At 40.8% G+C, this 20657-nt stretch overlaps 1 protein-coding gene and 1 long non-coding RNA gene across 2 annotated transcripts in view; one reads left to right on the top strand and one right to left on the bottom strand.

Annotated features, from left to right (window-relative positions):
* Positions 1 to 20657, bottom strand: part of DKK2 (dickkopf Wnt signaling pathway inhibitor 2) — a 45273-nt gene that overhangs the window by 4635 nt on the left and 19981 nt on the right. Inside the window, exon 2 of the mRNA XM_010311667.2 lies at positions 600 to 750. Within this exon, the coding sequence (XP_010309969.1) occupies positions 600 to 750 (151 nt within the window). The remainder of the gene's footprint in view (positions 1 to 599; positions 751 to 20657) is intronic.
* Positions 628 to 9616, top strand: LOC142601699 (uncharacterized). Its single transcript, XR_012835262.1, has 3 exons — positions 628 to 753; positions 2281 to 2400; positions 9426 to 9616. It is a non-coding gene; the product is annotated as an uncharacterized LOC142601699 (long non-coding RNA).

The raw sequence follows: 20657 nt of genomic DNA, 5'->3' as shown, positions 1-20657 counted from the left end.
TACAGAACAGGATTGGGACCAGGACCGTGAAAGTTCTGCGGCTTGGCCTCAGCGACACCCAGCTCTAATCACACCTCTGTCCCTGATCCCCGGCACCTAACTTCACCACAGCTCTGTGGCGTCACTCTGGCTTTGTGGTCTGAGCATCTGGAGACTGCCTCGTAGATATCTCTCTCAGGTCTCCAGAGGAGAGTATGGGAATGCAAACAGTACGGTTATAACCTCCCCAGGGAGAGTAGAACAAGGGTTCGTTAAGTCTCTTTTGCTTCCTTAAAAATATAGATTCTGTGCAGTCTTCCAGTGAATGAAACCACATTGAATGTAGTGCTGTGATTTCAGTCAGCAGCAGCATCATTTTTGGGTTTCCCATTCCAAAATGGGAAAAGTCTGGTAGTACACAAGCCTTAAAAATAGAAATATTATTAAAGAAAATGAAGCAGAGTGGAATGAAGTAGATAATGAAGTTTTCTTGGTTTAGAAAAAGCAGCACAGTCAGCCAGAAAAAAAAAAAAAAATACTGTTGCTGAGAACATTCAGAAAAATAGATGCTATCAAAATGATGATTTTTATGGAGAAAACCCAAGAAACTACTGACATACCATTGTTGCACCGGTTCCCAGGGCAGCACATGCCGTCTCTGTGGCAACGCTTCTTCTTCCTCCGACACATCATACATGCAGATGTTGCTTGATGAGGACTGTGACAGTATCGCCCAACTTCACATTCCTTATCATTGGTACAAGGATAGGCCTGGTGAGTAAAAGAAAGCTTTACAGTGAAGTATTGCTTTGTATGAAGCGTGTATGCAGCCCATTAAAAAAAAACCCAAAAAAGTAAAAAACCCACCACAGAAACCCCCAAACAAACCAACAGTGGAGACACTGTTCACTGGGGCCAGGAGAGGCAGGTTAGGGATGCTTCACTGCAGCCGCAATAGCAATCTTTAAGCTCAAGCTGCTGGTGAAGATGTATCTGCTTAAAGAATCAGGGAGATACAACCAGCTCCCTGGTGGTTTCATCTTTTCTTGCCTCAAACATATGTCGGCACAAGAGAACTCATATTTTTGTGCATTCAGGCCTCTGATTCATAGGTAAGAGCTTAAAACTCCACACTGAAGAATAAACAGAGCCATAAAACTCCTCTCAGTAGAAGTCCCAAAACACATCCTGCAATAGGTAACATTTTAATTTAAGCTCCAAGGAGGCATGTTCCTTTGATAGTTGTCTAACACACTGATGGATAATAAGTTCACTGCTCTCACAGCGAACAGCTACACCACATTGGTACAAGCTCCTTCACAATTGCACCACTCCCCACTGGCCCACACCAGCTGGACTCCTTGGAAGTGAACAAGCATCACTGGTCAGCATTTCACTTTGATAACCTTTACTTCACACGTGGGCTTAGTATACTGCTTAAACTGCCTGCTAAGCAACACCCTACGGTATGCAGCATGGAATATATTACATAGCACAAACTGTCTTGCACATATAATTCCCTGCAAGCAGAAACACACGTATATAATTCTCCTGTATTCATGAAAACCAGCATTGTCTTACAGGAAAACTGACTTTTAAAAAAAAGAGTGTGAAAGCACTGTATTTTCCCATAAAGAGAGAGAAAGAAAAGTTTATTCCTATAAGAGGAAAAGACATGATGCTTTAAGGAGACATAACGACACACACTGCCACATTCCAGGATCCTTTCTGTTGACTCCCACACAGCTACAACTATGCTCTCTGTCTGCATCTAATTTTACTGCCTATTAAATTAATCATAGCTTTTTCTCATTCCTCAAAATTACACTTGAGGAATTTGTTTAGATAAAAAGCTGAGAATAAATTTTGGGTACTTTTTGGAAAATTATGTTTACGCTTCCTCAACTAATTTTCTCCAGCACTTTAAATGAATCAAAGTATTGCTTTTACTGTTTTCAGAATGACTCTTAAAATTAATTATTCACCACAAACAAAAAGCTCATCTGACTATTTTTCAATGTAGGCTGATTACTTTTCTGATATTTTAAATCAATGCTTGATTATATTGTTCTCAGAAAAGAAAAACTTGGAGGCTGAGAATTTGCTCTGAAAATTGTTCTTTTAAATGGGGAATTTCTTGTTTCTCTGTCTTTGTGCCATTCTGTTGAGAATCGCAGAAGAAACAAGAGGTTTGATAATAAAACTGAGTAAGTTTCTCTAGTGCTGTTCGTGGGAAGGGGAACCACGCTGTTTCCCGTGTGATTTCATTAGCTGTTTTCTTTGTCAAAATTTACTTTACAGTACCAAAAGTGCTGGCTGGATATTTCCCAAGTGCTGCTGCCCCATTACTTCTGCCCTCTGAATATGTGTCTTTGAAGAATGATTCCAGAGCGCAGCTGTTTGGAGTAACCTGACGTATGTGTAAGTCTTTCTCCCTTAAGAATAAACATTTCCTCTTGGGTTCATACTCAAGAGGATGAACATCAAAGAAAGCCAGATCTTTTAGCTAGGAGGAGCAATAAGAGACAAATGCAAGCACTCACCTGTTCGGTACTCAAGGCAGAAGTGGATTCTACCTATTCTAGCAATAGGAACTAAAGTGCTCTCCCCTCAATCTCATCACTCCTTTCCCTCATTTTTCCAGCAATAAATCATTAACATTGACTTATAATTTATGATATAGTTACCATAAAAGTAAAGTTTCCCTGACACAAATGAGACCTTACTACAGTAAGGAGCATACAATGCAGAAAAATGATTTTACATAGACCTGTGCATGATTATATTGAGTTAGGAGAATACTAACACTGTTAGCTAGGGGAAATGCAAATAGAAAACAGATGAACTTGCTAAAACCTGGAGATGAAGGCTTTTTAGACCCTTGTCTGTCATCAAGACCTTCATAACCGCATCTTTTTTCCAATATGGGCATGTGGTATACACCTGCAACTTGTCAGCAAGAAGCCTACTTGCAGTTTTCTTTTGGTTCCTCAAATAGCTTTTAAAAAAAGAGTTCCCTGATCCTGAAGGGTGCTAATGAATGCTCTCACATACCGTATCTAGTGTCTGGTTTACTTTTGGCTTTTAGGCTGAGTGACATGTAAAAGATATTTTAAGATATGCATCTAATTGCCAACTCTCAGCTCTGTCTATAAGAATGGTAAAAATAACAAAAGACAATTTTGACACTAAAAATTGCCAAGGAAATTGACCTAACTCAGCCTTTAGTCCCACTCTACAGTCCCATGCTAAATAAAGATGACACGTCTATAATGAAAAAATAAGCCTGAACATTCACCTATCTAAGACAAACGACTACAGCACATCAAAAAACAGTTTTGTGTTACATGTAGCTCAGACAACAACTGGCAAACCCCAAAAGACCAGCTGCCAGCCAGCTATATGAAAAACCTTCCTGCAAATGCCTGATGCCATCAATTGCCTTGATCTTTCTTCCAAAACCACCATCCATTTGATATCCTAGCTATCAATCACAGGGAGCTTGAAACAAAAATGCATACATAGCCTTGTGTCTGTCTCCTAGTCACTAGACATTCATTCAAATAACTCCTGCTCCCAGAAAAGTAATTTCTATTGCTGCGGAGCATTCAGTATTAAAATACAAAAATAAAGTGTGTATATAGCCTTGGCTAACGGGACAAAATGTGTTCATAATCATCCCATTGTTGACAGTAGCTGAGCCAATCTATGTGTAAGTATGTATATATTTTTAAAAATACAGAATAAAGAAAACATACTTGTAAAAACGTACATGCTAACAATTGTCTATGCATGAGTCAAGGTTTTCAAAATCTCCTACGCCACAGTGCCTGAAACACAGTCTTTACGTTTAGAGAATTGCGGAGAACATTTCCTATATACAACGCAAAGACACAAATCAGTCCCAGATGGAGAAGGAAAAAGCAAGCTGTAAACCAGCTCTACTTCCCCAGCAATGATAACTAATTCTACAAGGCACATCATCCCTTCACATTCTTCAGCTATACATATAATTTTCTGGTCGTAAATCTCTAGCCACTAAAAAAAGCTTTGATATTATGGGAAACCAGATGAAACCAAGATAAAATATGTAGCACTCCCTGAAGCTGCATTTAAACAACCTTATTTAATTTTTTTAGCCCAGATTACAGGCAAACAAGTCACCCGTAGCATGACATAAACTAGATTTGCCTGTGATAATGAGTTGCATTTTTGGAATGTGTTGTCTGATTAAGAGCATTGCTCACTGAGATGTTTTCACCTCAGTCATTTCAATTACTTTTGTATCCTTGTATAAAAGATACTATTGAATACGTGTCCAAAAATGTACAGCAATGATGTACTGGATTTTTTGCAATGTTGGAGGATTCAGGCTAGACAGTTAAACAGGTGCTGCCCATGCTGTGCCAGGATGTCCCTGCGTCAGTCCTCAAAGACTAACCTTTGCCAGTCAGGTCACAGCAACACATAAATGTTTTTGGGGGGGGGGGGTTTGGGGGGTTTTTTTTTTGTTTTTGTTTTTTTTTTTGAGGAGGAGAATATGAATCTCTGTTCCTACCCTTCCTGAATTTCTATTCAAAATGCCAAAAGCCCATATAGAAACGCTCAGGGAAAACAATGCAGATGATGATAAAGGAAAAAAGTTAGGAGGTTTTTATAGTTGAACAAGTCCTTCCAGGAGTACTACTGAGGCTCCTCCTTTTGTATTAACTTCACAGGGAGGCTGAGGAAGGGCCTAAGTGGCTAATGCCACTCCCTTGATTTGAGGAGTGTGCAGGAGTGAGGTTTATTTCTACCTTTGTTTTCACCTATTGGCAGAGGAGATCTAACTTAGCACCTTTTCTTGGTGCAATGAGGTTTTTCTTGATATTTCTGCTGGAGCCATTTACTATCCTGCTTGTTTTATACAGTCATCCTGAACCACAGAGTTTCACCGCAAGCTGGAGCCATACGAAGTGGTGGGACTGTTGTGCTATGGAGTCAGTCAGTTCGAGTCTGTCTGGCACTATAAAACATAACGGAGAAGCACTCCAGGAGTAGAGTAAGACAGATGCTGTAATGTGCTGAAGGGTGAGTCGACTGATGGGAGGCACACTTTATTGAGCTTTGGGAGATAAGGGCTTGAATTTCAGCATGGACTCCAGCAAATATTTGAAGACAATATTCCTGGCCAGTGTCTTAGTCACCAGGCTCTCATTTGCTCATATTATGATGTCTCATTTGTTTTTAATGCTGAAGCTACTCCACGCTGTACTATGTCAGAGAAAGGCAGGAAAAGCCACTGGCATTTTTACCTAGGCTGTGTCATCACTTAGCCAGCACAAGTTGTCCTAGACACTGCTGGCTTCAGACCCACCTTCAACACTGAGAGGAGCTGTGTCTAAATAAGTGATCTGATGGAACAGATATCAGTAGTGACTCCCCCAGAAGCAGTTAACTCTTTTTTTTTTTTTAAACACATCATAAAGTCCAAGTGCAGAGTCAGTCCTGGCAGGAGATCAGGAGATCGTGGCTACTACCACTCCCAGCAGAAGAAAGAGCATGGAGGTTATTCCTTACCCTTTTACTGTAGATGCTGAGCAGCACTCAAGAAGAGAACTAAAGTGTCATGTACCACGTAAATGACAATATCACTGCCATTACTGTACTGGACACTCAGCCAGCTTCTGTCTCATACTATCATCCTGTGATGGTACTGGGGACTGAGCTGAAGAACAGGATAAAAACCACAGCCAGTAGTACAGCAGGAAAGTAAGAGCAATGTAGAGCTATCAGGGCAATCCTTCCTCACTCTCTCTCACCTGGCAAAGAGGCAGTAGGTATTGCAGAGGTGAGACAAGTGGCTCAAGAAACTGCACACTTACATTACCCCAGAAATGGCCTTACTTCCTAGGTACCAGTGTGTCAGAAATCAAATTTAGGCTACTACTCACAGTCTTGTATGTACAGAATCCCGAGTTATTAATACCCTGTGCAAATACCTGTGCCACTAGGTTATGTTATTGCATCCAGCAGAAATGTCTTTTTCTGATGTCAAAAGACTTCTCTTTTATATCACACCTACATAATCTTTTACATTCACACCATGCCTGTGAGACAGCTTATCACAAATGAATTGGTACCGCAACTCAGTCTATTACTCATTACTTTAGGGAAAAAGGTTATTTTATCTAACTCAATTAATTATACTTTTATAAATTTAAAAATAATAACTGTAATGGCAGTGGAAGCTGAACTCACTACAGCCAGTGTGCTAACTAGATGATCAAAACTGGCCTGAACTACAGGACAGAGGCCAGCGTTCCCACCCTCCACATAAGAGATGAACAATAGAGCCTGTTTGCCCTTTAGTCTTTGGGCTGCATGTACTGCTTAATATTTCACAGCCATCAGGCACGATGAAGCAACCAACTGGCTCAAGCATGGTGAGGGCCTCTCCTTGCTGTCCTGCTTTGGGCAGGACGGAACTATCTTTCTAAGCAAGGACTTGGTCCCCATAGACCAAACATATGAAATAGCCACAGGGGTGCCAGGTCTGCTTTTGCTTTTCTCTCTCTCTGAAGAATTAGTTAATCCAAAGTAAAAGCATGCCAATAAATTAGGAAATGCAAATATATGCTTTAACCAAATAGCCTGCTGTCAAGACTAATTACAAAGAATGCAAGTCATTGTTTGGCTCCTTGGTTGGGCCTGATTCTGAGATGGGATCTCAAATTTGTTTTGGTTCTTAGCAGATCAACATTGGCGGGACAGTTGCATGCAACATGTGGCCTGCAGAGCCATCACACTTGGGAGTTGTCTCACTTGCCTCTTTAGAGATAGAATGAAGATCCTCTCTATGAAAGTCAAGGAGAAGACCTAAGACAATCTCACAAACCTTTGTAACAATGGAAATAAGAGCTCTTCATTCAGAACCACTTACATGTGATAAAGCAAAATGGAGGGGGGATAGGGGCGAGTCAAAGCTTTTTAAGAAACTAACAAACAAACCAAACAAACTTTCAACTCTCCACAGTTGTTTTTTTTTTTTTACCCTGCAAGGCAATTAAAGTATTTTCTGACAGCTTCTCAAGTGTATTCAGACAAGTCCATGTCTAACTGACAAACTTCAGCCTAGCTTTCTCCTAGCTGCTAAGCAAACATGTACATTAAGATGTGGATGGGAAGTGACCATCATTTACTACTATTTTGCTTTTAATCCCAAATGAGAAAAGACTTTATCAGCAGCCATCTGGAGCAATGCAGTTTTCCCACAGCACTGCTGATGTTGCTTTTTTCTATTCTTAGCTCAACACAAGCATAGATGATAGCGCGGGATCTCACTGTGCACAAGCAGAAAGCCATGGTTAATTTATCCCACAGAGGAAATCATGCTGTGCTCTCAGACAGCTCCAGACATGGATCCTGTCTTAGACTGATTTCACCAGAAACTCTCAACTCTCAGTGACTGCTGTGGCACAGACCATTCCTGAAAGCAAAACTCACAGTAGTTGCAATGAAACAGATTTCCTCCATTCGGTTGCCATAATAAGTTTAACGATTCATTTTTTTTCTCACCGATTCTCCTTCTTGTTAAAATAATACATATCTCTGACACACTTCCCTGCCAGACCCAGAGAGAAAAGCACCATCTTCCACCTCTAGATTAAGCATAGGCACTTTCTTCTAGCAATAACTTATTTTTAACTCTTCAACTTAAAACAACATTGCTGTTCATGAGGTCTGATTCACAGAGTGCTACATCGTGGATATGAACACTGCAACCTCCAAAGATCATTCCTTCAAACTGTGTGGCTAATGGCCCCAGAAGTCTGCATTATTAAGACAATAAATATTCATGTTTCAAAGTAATACTCAATCCACTGCTAGACCACCAGGGGAAGAACATTTCTAAAATGTGCAGTAGTCCAGCTCTCATGATTTGCTAGAGCCAAAGAAAACTCCGATCTTAATGACCAAAAAACAAACCTCAGTAAGGACTCATGTGGGTCCTGACTCAGGCTTTCCTCGTCCCAACAAAAATGTCACGGAAAACAACTTCCCGTTCTGCAAGCAGTAGGCGGTTGTGCGGGGAGCTGTGCTTAGGGGGAGTGTGTAGCTGCACCTCACAGGAAGAGTCAAACACCTTAAACACGGGAGCTGCGTTGCCCTGTTGCACGCAGAGCCAGCCAGCATGGGTGGTGCCTCTTCCAGTGCAGACAGAAAACCTCCAAAAACTTTTCCCATATGAAATCTCACTCATACTCTGACCCTGTGTGATCTCCTGGCCCACATGGTGGATTTCAAGGCGCATTTTAGGTCTGCAGCAGAACCTCTTATTCAACAGCTTACAATTCAACACCTTTTCTTACAGAACTACCTACATTTTGTGTCCTACTGGGAGGAGGTAGTGTCAGTTTAAAGTTGGCCTTGGCTTCAGGAGGACATACAGAGAAGGTAGTCTGAAAGACTGTAAGTGGATCAATTAAATTCCTGGGTAGATACTATTACCTGAATTAAATTGGCCTTAGTACATTTTTACATGCATTATGAAAGTATAAATGCAAAGGTTTAAGGCACTCTAAGTAATCCACCTTACAAATTTATTCAACTTGATTTACCTTCAATTTCTCATCTAAGTAAAATCTGGAACGAGTTACATTTCCAAATGACTTGAAGAGCAGCACACTATGCCCAAAATATACACAGATGTATGTTGTTTATACCACAGAACAGCATAAAAACTCTCATCAGGACGCAGCATATACACTGTAGTTCCCAAGGCAGCACAGGTATGGGTCTTTCTGTTCTATCACATCTTTAAGACAAAGTGTCAACTTTAGATCCATATTGATGTCACTCTGCTGAATCATGCCATTTCAATGGAAGCATACTATGTTTCCTGCCCTACACAACACCGTGCATACACAGGTGCTCAAGTTTTCCTATTGCGACCATGGGATTACATAATAGTGCTTCCTTCTCAACAGCTGGACAGACCATGAGCCTCCTATGCCGCTGGATTTTGAAGAAGGTTTCCTGCTCCATAGAACTGGTACCTTACAGAGGACATGATTAAAGAAGATTCAAAAATGTGGGGAACAATCAGTTTGAACCCAAATTTTATGGACTTTCTCTCAATGCATATGATTGATATTGTCTGGTGAACTACCACCAGCAGCATTACATCAGAAAGCATCAAAACAATGTTAGGTAATCTTTGAAGTCAACAATGTAGTACTAAATCAATGTGACAGGAAGCCTCTAGGTCTTGATTTTATGTCATTTTCGAATGCATCACCAAAGACTGCTCCAAGAATAAAGGTTTGTTAACATGCACTTTGTTCTATGTCCAGCCTTTTCAGCAGACTGTTCTTGCCTTTTTATCTCTGCCTTTTCCCCACCCCTTTGCTGATGGTTTAGCTTTTTAATTTTGTCTCTAATTGGCTATTTATCATCTGTTCCAGAGTAAGATTCTTCTGGCTTTTTGATCAACATGTTTACTGCGATGGATGAACAGTGGGTTGCCAAAACCAGTTTTCCCTCTGGATCTATTAACTCTAGAAGTATGGAGCTTTTTTATTAATCTAAGACCACTATCCAGATGGAAACAGCTAGCAGATCCTATGGCTCACAAAGCACCAGGAATTAAACCACAGGTAGATACTCGGATATTGCGGTTGGGAGTAGAATAACACTGCTGGGAACTGGCAGTAAGTTACTGTTCTAACACCTGGGTCTGAACATCCCCAAATCATGATGGACTTTCAAGGTGGAGCTTTTATTGGGAACCATCTCTGCAAGCGCGTATTCACAGCAAGAAAAACAAGATGACAGCTTTACCTTCTGTAGTATAGCTACTAAGGAAGTAAACTTCCTTTGCATTTAAACATTCACAAAATCTAGAAAAAGCAAGGGGAAAGCCTGTCATATTGAAGTCAGTGCTAAAACTTCTGTTGTCTGCTACAGCACCTGGAAACAGAGTGCTTCCAGGTTATAAATATTTGTGCAGCGTCTGCAGTCCTCACCCTGGAAATGACTCTTAGGTATTCCTTGCAGAAAACGATTTGCATTGCAGAATACAAAGCATTTGAGACACTAGTTTTAAAAATGCAGTTTCTCTGGCTCTCGTGTTTAAAAGGACAGCCCTGAAAACATGAGTTCATGTCAGTTGGAGAGACAGCCAGATGCTGTATGTCTGAGAAGGATGAACTGCAGTCTCCACCTCAGAAGACTGCTGACTGCAATCTAACATTGTTACTGAATGCCAGCATTATTGCTTGCCTCCCTGATGGTCATTTATGTGAGAACACCTGGCTCATATGCCTCTTTCAATCCCCAGGTCTTTCTCTATGCATCAGAAACAACCACTGTCATCTGATATTCAAAACACCTTCCCTCTTTTCCTGCTCTACATGAGCCCCTCTGCAAGGTGATGGCTGTGACTGATCCATTGCAGGGGAACTGAGAGGGACCAAGTCCTTTGAACTCCAAAGCACCTACAGAGAATTGAAATCAGACATCAAAAATACTCAGCCCAGCTTTAATATTAGAACAAACAGACAACACTGGGGCATCTGCACCAGCTCCCACTCTCCAGTCTCATGCACCACAGAGAATTCAGAGATGTGGTCACAGAAGTTTGTGAGTTTTAAGGATGGGGAAATAAAATAATAATTTTTTAAAAAAGGTGATATTTCTTCAGTTCTTACATTTGGTCTGCATCAGCAAGACTGAGAAACAGGACGAGTCACTAAGGCAGCTTGGGGCTTTCTCCTTCATAACAACAGGAAGAATTACAATACGAGAAAATGGCTCCTCATCCTGACTCATTCTAGGAGCAGGCATGCTTGTACGAGGAGCCAGCAGTGCTCATGCAGTGGGACTACCTGCAAAAGAGCAGCCATCCTGTGAAAGGGCTTGGTCACAGCCCCCTGAGGGCACAGGCAACCACTGTGAAGTGGTTAGACTCATGTTGCTGTTCAGCTAACTCCTCAGTAAGAGTAAAAGGAAAAATTATAATATGAAGCTATTAAGGCAAATTATCACACTGTACTCAAAGGAGGCCAAAGATGAAAGAAAAGGAAAGGACCCCTAATAGCGTCATTAAAAAAAAATCACTGTATTCTTATTATATGATTAAGTTAGTGCTGCCAACCCAGCTTCAGCCTGTGGTAAATAACATAGCAATCAAGGTTTCAACACTATTTACCCTTTTTTCCTTTTTCTTTTAAAATGCTCCTGGTTAGTTTTGCACAAACAGGAAAACAGGAACAACACAGCAAGGCAGGAATAACTTGTGAGTAAAACCAGATGAACACTAACATATTTACATAGTGTAATGACTTCACTATTAATTCAAACAAACCCAGGCCCCAATCCTCAGAAGAGTGAGCTGAGCACATGCAGTCCAGGAGGCAAGAACGGGGTGGCTTCAGACTACATTTGTCTGCAGCCCCCGAGTTAGTAGGGACTGCTCTTAGTTTCAGGCTGCAATAGCCACTGAGGGACCATCTTTCATTCCAGACATTGCACACTGACTACACCCTCTTCTCAATCTTATGGGCCCCTTTCCATTTTCAAGAAAGACTTCCTTCAGTGCTAGGCACCATAGCACAGAAGACAAAGGACAATAGGATTTCCAAAAATATCTAATTCATAGAAAAAAAAGCACCTAATGCCATTGAAATGAGAGAAAAAAAGAGGTGGGGGGGGACCCAACCCAGGCTCGGGTCCACTACCTGCAAGGACCAGTTGTTTCTTGATAAAGGTATCCCCCACAAAAAAGTCCGAAGAAAAAGGAATAATCCTACGTAATTTCTGAATCAAGCCAAATTGGACATTCTTCTATTCTAGTTGTTGTCAGCATGCAATTACCTAGGATTCTGGCATTTAACATTGCATGAACTATAAATCTGTTCTCCACCCTCAAAATAAGCTGTTCTGCAGCTGAGACTTGTATTTATCCTCTTCCCTGCTATGTTTTACCGTATCTTCTGAACTTATGTTTTCAAGCACTCTCTTCTTGTCTGAAAATAATATTCTTTATGTGGAGTTACGGAATCTCTTCTTTGTTCCTAGATGTCTTGGATGTTGATCAACAAAAAGTCATTAAAAAGTTTAATCCTCTATGCTTGGCACTACATCAGTCTGAGAGCAGTTTCTTTGTAACAGCCTTTGGAAAAAATATCCATTAAAGATTTTTTTTTTCTTATATGGGTCACCCACACTTTATAGTGGGTGGCCCTTTCGTTTATCCCGTTACTATATTTCCACTTCTAAAGCTAAGCCAGATGCAGCAACCTGATACTACTTTTTAGTTCACGCAACTTTATTGTAATGAAAACTTCCGTGTATATCTGATACTTGTTAGGAAAGCCAAAGAAACAGGAACCATGGTAATATTGCACCACCTTCTTGACAACTTTTATTCTACATGGGTTGGATTCTCCAGGGTACTGCATGCTTCGTTAGCAAGCATTTTTCACATTTAGATGCCCCAGAATGCAAACACAGTCAACCCATATCTGAAGTCCTCCTGTTGGTATGATTTGCATAATAACCGTGACCAGAGGCCACGTCTAAGTGCTATGTTCTCTTATAATTCTATGATGTGATCAGTTCTTTACCTGCTAGATAGTCTACATAAGCAAGACCAAACAAGGGCAGAAAATATTTTAAGGTTTTTGGTTGGTTTTGTTTGCCTTTTTTTTTTTTCCTTTCTTCTCTCTTCTTTCTTTTAAACAGGTGGACCCAAGGTAGTGGAGATTAAATGGCTTGGCTATGCCAAGGCCACATAAGAAGTCCACAGTACACAAGGAATTTTCTTCAACTATCATCCATTTAACTGTATGATTGCTTCCTTTTTCTGAACTTCTACCCTTCCTTTCAGATGTGCTAAATATAAGTGACTGTATCTTTAACAATTATCTCCTCTTACAGGGATACAAACATAAGACATGGAGCTGTTGGAGAGAGTCCAGAGGAGGGCCACAAAGCTGATCAGAGGGATGGAGCACCTCTGCTATGAGGACAGGCTGAGAGAGTTGGGGCTGTTCAGCCTGGAGAAGAGAAGGCTCCAGGGAGATCTAATTGCGGCTTACCAGTACTCGAAGGGGCCTACAGGAAAGATGGTGAGGGACTGTTTATGAGGGAGTGTAGGGACAGGACAAGGGGTAATGGGTTTAAGCTGAAGGAGGGTCGATTTAGATTAGATGTTAGAAGGAAATTCTTTACTGTTAGAGTGGTGAGGCACTGGAACAGGTTGCCCAGAGAGGTTGTGGATGCTGCATCCCTGGAAGTGTTTAAGACCAGGTTGGATGGGGCTTTGGGCAACGTGGTCTAGTGGACGGTGTCCCTGCCCGCAGCAGGGGGGTTGGAACTAGATGGTCTTTGAGGTCCCTTCCAACCCAAACCATTCTATGATTCTATAAATCAAGGTGGCCACATTCACCAGCCAAGTATGAAAAAAATGTAGTCCTGCGTTCTAGTGATACCATGGAAGCATGTTTTACATAAATAAATTGATTGCCTAAATCATATTTTACAGATTAACTTAGCCTATTTAACAACTGCCAAACATTCCTTAGAGCATGGACATGTGCAGAGCTCTCCTTAAACCCCGCACTGAAACCAACTGTTGACCATGGCTATGTGATTATGGCAAAGGAAGATTTCCTTCTTTACCTTTTTGCTAGAGTGTTTGCTGGAAGATGTAAAGGAGATGTGATTTATTCTTTTCCCTGTACTTCACATGCCACTCCAAGGAGAAAAAAAAAAAAAAAAGAAAAAAAGGAAAAAAGTTTTAATTAGGCGGATAAAAATATTTATAACTAAGTCTTGGGTAGTTCAACTAGCAGCAGTGGAATTATTCAAATGCTTGATGCTATTTATATGTTTACGCTTGTGAGAACATAAGCATATTTGTAATAGTTTACTGTACACAAAGCATGATTCACCTCTTAGGCAACAGATTATTTTCCTAGTTACATCGCAAGGAGGCAGAAAAGCAGACTAGACTGACATGAGGGAAAAGTACTTCATCGCAGAAAAGTAATGAAGTAACACTAGATGGCTTTCCTCAGTCATGAGAAGGGCACTTCCCAAGTCAACCAATTCCCTTTCATTTTCCTGCTCTTCTAATTCTCTAGAAGACAGGACTGCACAGAACATTTTGCACCCGAAACAAGAGAGACAGCACATTTCCCTGGCAAGGTGCCCTGTGCACCATGTCTTTAGCACTGTGCTCTGACCAGCACTCAGGCTTGAGGATTTCTCTCCCATGCACTGAACCAACAGTTACGTCAGTGGTGGTTACGCTCCTGCTCTGCAAAAACCACTAGGCAGCTCTTTGCGCTAGTCAAGTGTCTAAATTCACCTGTTTGCACGTTTTGTGAAAACATGCAGTAAAAAAGCAGAAAATGCGCCCTTTCCCACAGACCACTCAGTCCCAAAACAGGCACAATTCCCACTGGCTTCAGAAGTTTCTCCTGAGTAGGAAAATCAGCCCATAAAGTAACAATATCACTGTCAAAATGTTAGAAAGTCTCCTAACTTTGGTGCATTTTCCTCAAAGCCAATTCAAAGGATCATACGGGATAGGAGCAAATGGCACTTTGCCTACTAAGCGGATCTCTCAAAACTGGGGACACAGCGTTGCAGCTACTTGCTGCCTTCCTGGGAGTCATGCAAAATGGTCACCAGAATACAGTGGAGAGGGGCAGAATATCAGGTTCTGCTATCCTTTCCCAAGCCCTCTGTTGCTGGTCTTCCTACATACATAGGAAGGGAAGAGGGGAGAGAGTACAAGACCTGTGTAGTGCTTTGCTGCTATGACTTCGCATTTTGACCCCTGTCCAGATGAGTATGAGTAGAAATGCCCCTGCCTGGAAACACTGAAATGCCATTTTCATTGCTATTCCTCTTCCCTAGTATCAGTGGCACAGAAGCTATCAGCTTCTACTGCAGCCCGTTTCACAGGTGCTAATGCTCCACACGCTGAGTGTGGATGCCAAGACTCAAGGAAGGAGGAATGACTCCCTCCACCCCCGATGCCTGCAGGGATAGGAAGAGCTACTACAGAGTCACAGTTCCCACTGTGGGAAGCCTCTGCTTTGAACACTCCCATAAAGCCTGCTACAAAGCCTGGACTTTTTGAGGCCGTGCTAGAATTACACTGTTACAAAATTTTTTTTTTTTTTTGGACATATATAGGCATGAGGTATAGCAAACACTGAAAACTCATACTCGGTCTCTTTGGTGGTTCTCATTTTAGTCAATGGAACCTCATTTAAACGGGACACTTTGGGGCTTGGCCCAAAGGCAAGACAGTGGTCTAGCTTAAAAGGTTAACAATTAGCATATATAATGTAGAGGGGTAAGCTTTGTCACTAAAGGAAAAACATTTTTATCAGTATAATTAAAATGATCAGTCAAAATTCTTGGTTTGACGGTGTCAGGCTGTCTTGAGCTGCAACAATAGGGCATACGAATTACTTAATACTTAAGTTTTTGTTAGCACATAGTGTACTTACAAAGATTTCATCTAATCATCCAGGTTTATTTAATAGAAGAAGCAATCATCCTGAAGCCTACAGGTTGAATGTGTAAAAGAGCATTGGGATCACTGATCTCAGTGTAGCTACTGAGAGAAGTCCCTCAGTAAGCCGTTATCATACCAATACTGCTCATCAGTCAGGCCTCTGTACACTTCAGAATACTACTTGACCATGCAAATGCTATTTTGACATTTTTCTAGAACATTCTGAAAGAACACAATCAATCTGCTCCAAAACATCCCTTTCCAAATCTTTTCTCATTTTTCCTCATCTTGTATTAACAGGATTTACCATGCTTCATCATGAGATCTGGACAAATAAAGGAAGAAGCACATGTCAATGCAGGTAGACCGTTTTTTTTTAAACAGCGGACAAAGTCTGTCTACACACACATCTTTGAAATCATTGACCTCACTATTTCTCTCCTGTATTTTTAAGTCCTTGTTATAAAACTCAGTAAGGGGAAATGGAAGGCACTGACAAATATCAGCATTAGCAGCAGTGCAGCAATCTGTCACACCAAGAAAACCCAGCTGTTTGCAGAGTGATGGCCAGTAGGGACTGCGTGCTAGGAGCAAAATACAACTGCCTGGATCCTCCCCAGCACCTCTTCCAGCTATTTATACGAACCTTTACCAACCTTCTTCCTGTGTTTCTTTTCAGTGTCAGCTTCTTTTCAGCCATGGCTAAGCCACAGTTGTTTACCATATATCAAAAAAAAAATCAAGTTAATTATCTCAAAGTCTTCAAGTCTAAGTACATCTGGTTTGGAAATGAGAGTCTGTCTTAGGCCCAGCTTTCATGTACACATCTGAATGGAAAAACGCCTGCATGTTACAGATTTGCTGAGGAACGTGCAGTAGTACCCTTATCATTCCTATCGGGTGTAACTCAAGAAAGACTTTTGAAAAGTTCAAAAGAAAAGCAGCAAACTGTTGTTCTAATGAGATGCCATTAGGCAGAACTCTGTTCATGACTCTCCCGGATCATTGTTTTCATTAGCAAGCTACATGAATAACAGCAAAGCTATTTGTACAGTGCTCGTTGCTCGGGTGCAGGCTCCCGCTCTGCCAGAGTGCTGTCTTTAGATGTTCAATCCAGCACTGCTGTTATCTGCTCTGTGAGGAAAAAAAAAAAAAAAAAAAAAGGATGCAAATGAAGGGAAATTTTGTGGCTGGCCAACAAAGGTGCTTTCCCAGCCAAAATCAGAACGAAGGATTTTATTTATTTAGGAAAACAAAAGGATTTCTCCCTAATAGCAGTAGTCCTCACTGTGATATATAATCCCACGGTTTCGCTGGGCTTCACAATGGATTTACTCATTAAAGACTTAGCACACGAGTAAAGATTTGAAGAGCAAGTCATCAATACATAACAGCATAAAAATATTACGCAATGTAAATTACGTGTTAGTTGGAAGCATTCAGTTTATTTTAGAACAACTTGGACAAACTCTTGAAAAGAGGCATACAAATGGTCTGGTTTGTTCACAGAAAAGCTAAGACTGTGTGTGTCAATTTTTCTGGAATACCCCATCCACTCATCTATGCACAGAGTAATGTCACGGTCTGACAATGTCCTCAAAAATCCATTTTGTACATCTGAAATGAAACTCTTTCAAAGCTGAAATAATCTGCTTTTGTAAACTAACCAAGTCTATAAATATTCAAGTCATTTGACACATTTGCAAATCTAAAAATACTTTAAAAACCATTACTGCCTTCAGAAAAAGCAGCTGTAGAGCACTCCATAAATCTACTTTTTCTGCTTCCTCTGAGTAAAACCTGTTCCAATTTCAGAGTTAAGACTCCAGTTCAATGCTACAGAACAAACACATCTGAAAGAATAAACCAGATTAGTTTTTGACCCTAAGTCTTTGTCCATTGGTAATTATGGCTATGACAGCACTTACATTTAGGCTGCTCCACACAGCCATCAAACCTACTCTAGAAAATTCCCTAAGCACCTACAAAGTGTCCAGTACATGCACAGCCCCATCGATTCTGATGGAATTACTGACTGAAGGTTTTGCCCTAAATAAGGCAATACAGGAGCTCTGTACTTTGAATATTGGGCTGCTTGTACTGAAATAAAAAAGACCCGCAGGTTTGTAGTCAAGCCCCAGCTGAGAAGGGTGGTGGATCTCTACCATCTACTGTCAGCTCTAACTTCAGCGTGTGGAGTTGCTCCTCCGCAGGTCCCTGCTGGATGCCTTCCCACGGATCACACAGCAGGTCTGTACTACAAACCTTTTAGTTCTCCAGATTCTACCTCAGTTTTGTCCAAAAAAAAAAAAAGGGGGGGCATAAAATGACTGGTAAAACTTTTACCATTGTTTGGGAGGAGTTAAACCTATCCTTGTCCCCCAGCAGGATGCCCGCCACCAAGGGAGCTCTGGAGCTGCTCCAGAGCAGGGTGCCAGGGCGCAAGGCGACACGCAGGGGACTCGCGCCGGCAGGCGGCACCTCCTGAGCATGCTGCAGCAAACACACACTGCTAACAACACCTCATCTCCCCACAAGTGCACAGCTGTGGGAAAGTACAGTAAGCCTTTGCTGCCTTTCAATTAACTGCTGAATCTTATTTTCAAAAGTCATGAATTAACACACTTCAGAAAACAAATGGTATTTCAAAAAACCCCACCACTTTTTACCGAAGAGTTTGCAAGAAGCACTACTACTGAGAGGCTACCAACAGTCCGATGCGGACTCTCAGAGGAGAATCACCAAGCAGCACAAGCAGGAAAAAACTTTGTAAAAAGAAAATAATGAGCTTTTTTGTAACAGCCTTGGGAAGAACATATTGGCAAAAGGAAAAAAATACAACAAAAAGTGCTAAGAAGCAGATTTGGGTACCATTTAGAGACTGGTCTGCATCCATGACCAGGACTAGTGATGACCATGAGCCAGGCTATCCCAGATTCTATATGAATTCTACCATGTTCGGGATTTCAAGAGGAGGAGACATACATATGCTTTCATGTTTGAAAAATGTACCTATACCACATGCACATGCTAAAACCTATATAGAGATGCACTGATGATTTCATTTTTAAAATTTCTTCACTTATCTAGATGTATGTAGAGATACAACATGGGACCATGCTGGCATATGGCAAATGGTAACACAATATAACAAACAACTACATCATTTGCAAGTATTGTTATAACAATGTTATACATAATTTTTTTCTACTGAGAGGCAGCAGAGGAACCTCAGTTACAGACAAGACCTGCATTGTTCTAAGCAAAGTAGAAATAGGAATTCCAGTGTAAATGCCAGAAGGGTTCAAATCTAGCTCTGTAGTGGATTTACAAAGAGCTGAATGAGGTCCAAAGTCTTTTAGGATATGTCAACAAATGAAATTGAAAACACAGCTATTCCAACAAGGGATCTGTATGTACTTACACACTGCATATTGGTATACCTGCCATGTAAGAATCGGGTTTAGTTAATGTAGTTAGGAAACTCTTCATTTAAGTTTTATTTGCTTCTCCCTTTTGAAAACAGCTTACTATTTTCTTTTTTTCTTTTATGGGCCACCAAATTACATGTGACCAAATGTACCTATTTAGTGAAAATGGGTTCCATTAGTATGTAACCTTATCCGTGCATTGTTTTCTTCTGAAGGAAAATAATGGAGAACAGGTGGTGATGCTTAGCATCAGGCTCCTGTTTCTAGAATTACAATCTACTGGGAGCCACCAGCAATCTCTGAAAGCTGTCATAAGCGCTCAGGAACTAGTATGATCCAGAGCACACTCAATACATTAAAGCGTCTTTTTGAAAATTTAAGTAGGTGTGACAGGAGAAAACTGGCTGAATGGCGCAGGGATTCTAACGTGTCCCTGCAAAGGGTCGTGATTTCCTTCTGCATCCCACAATAAATAACTCAAGCTGGCCTCCATTTCCACAGCAGAAATTAGACATTTAAAAAATTCAAATAGGTACCATATGTACTATAAACCTTGCTGGTTTAGCATTCAAATGTAGCCGCATTCACATTGTTGGAAAATATGGGATTTAAATTCTCCTAGAAGAACATTAAAAAGCTGTTCCGTTACATTTATTTATTCTTTTCTCGGTGTCACAAAAAACCAGCAGTGTTGATAAATATCTTCTTGATGTACTTCAAAAATCTACTGACGTCACAGCGCACAAATAGTTTTACCCAGTGAGTCACAACACTGAATGTCAAATGGATGTTTCTTTGGTTTATCATCCCATCCTTACCTTACCAAGTAGGCAAGTAGATATTTAGAAATAATTCTATATAACTGACAACTGTGTTTCCCAATGCATTCTCATGATGAACATGAGACAGAAACAAAAGAAGCTAACAGACCTATACAAGCAAACAAGCATTATAGCCTTGATTTAACATTTGGCTCCAAAGCTGAAGAGTAGGACAAAGACAACACATATTTGCGTGGCAATTTCAACCGACATACAATTTTACAAAACCAGACAATGAAGGCTGGCTGATATGCCTAACTACAGTTCTGTGTCAGATATGCCAAGATACACACTTACATGAGGAAATAGTTAATGCAGGTTTGCTTTGTGGCATGGTAGTTCAAGAATGATAGGAATTAAAAGAAGATAGTTATTTGCAGGGCCAGATTTTCTGTTGGTGGAAGTTGGCAATCTCCCACTGATTTCCACAGGAATATGTCAAGTTGCACCAAGTTAGGCTGTACTTCACATTCCAGATTTCTTGCATAGATACATAAAAGCAATGTTACATTTTTGTTACTCTGGTTATTTCTTTTGGGAGACCTTAGTCAAAGTCAAAGCAGGCCCTGCAAGTTGAGATCAGTTGATACTATGCTAACTTCACCAAGCTTTGGGACAGAGTACATGTATGTTAGCCATCTTCAGTCTCACCTGTGTTAGCTCTCCTCTAAAATAGCAGGCAGTGTGATGAGCTGCAATTCTACAGAAATCATATTCTGATTCAACAGTGCCCAGGAAATTCTTTTACTGCTTCTGGTTTTCCTCAAAGCCTTAATGCAGAGGATGCCCTGTTCTCCAACAAGTCCTGTATAAGTGTCTCTCCACTTGAAGCCCTGTGGCTATGACAAAAGAAAATTAAAACATGCCTATTGCTTTGGAGATAGTACAGAAGGAACTCCACCTTAC

The sequence above is a fragment of the Balearica regulorum genome, chromosome 4, assembly GCF_011004875.1.
Source record: "Balearica regulorum gibbericeps isolate bBalReg1 chromosome 4, bBalReg1.pri, whole genome shotgun sequence".
NCBI lineage: Eukaryota > Metazoa > Chordata > Aves > Gruiformes > Gruidae > Balearica > Balearica regulorum.
The sequence above is the reverse complement of the archived record's forward strand: the minus strand, read 5'-3'. Positions and strand labels throughout refer to the sequence as shown.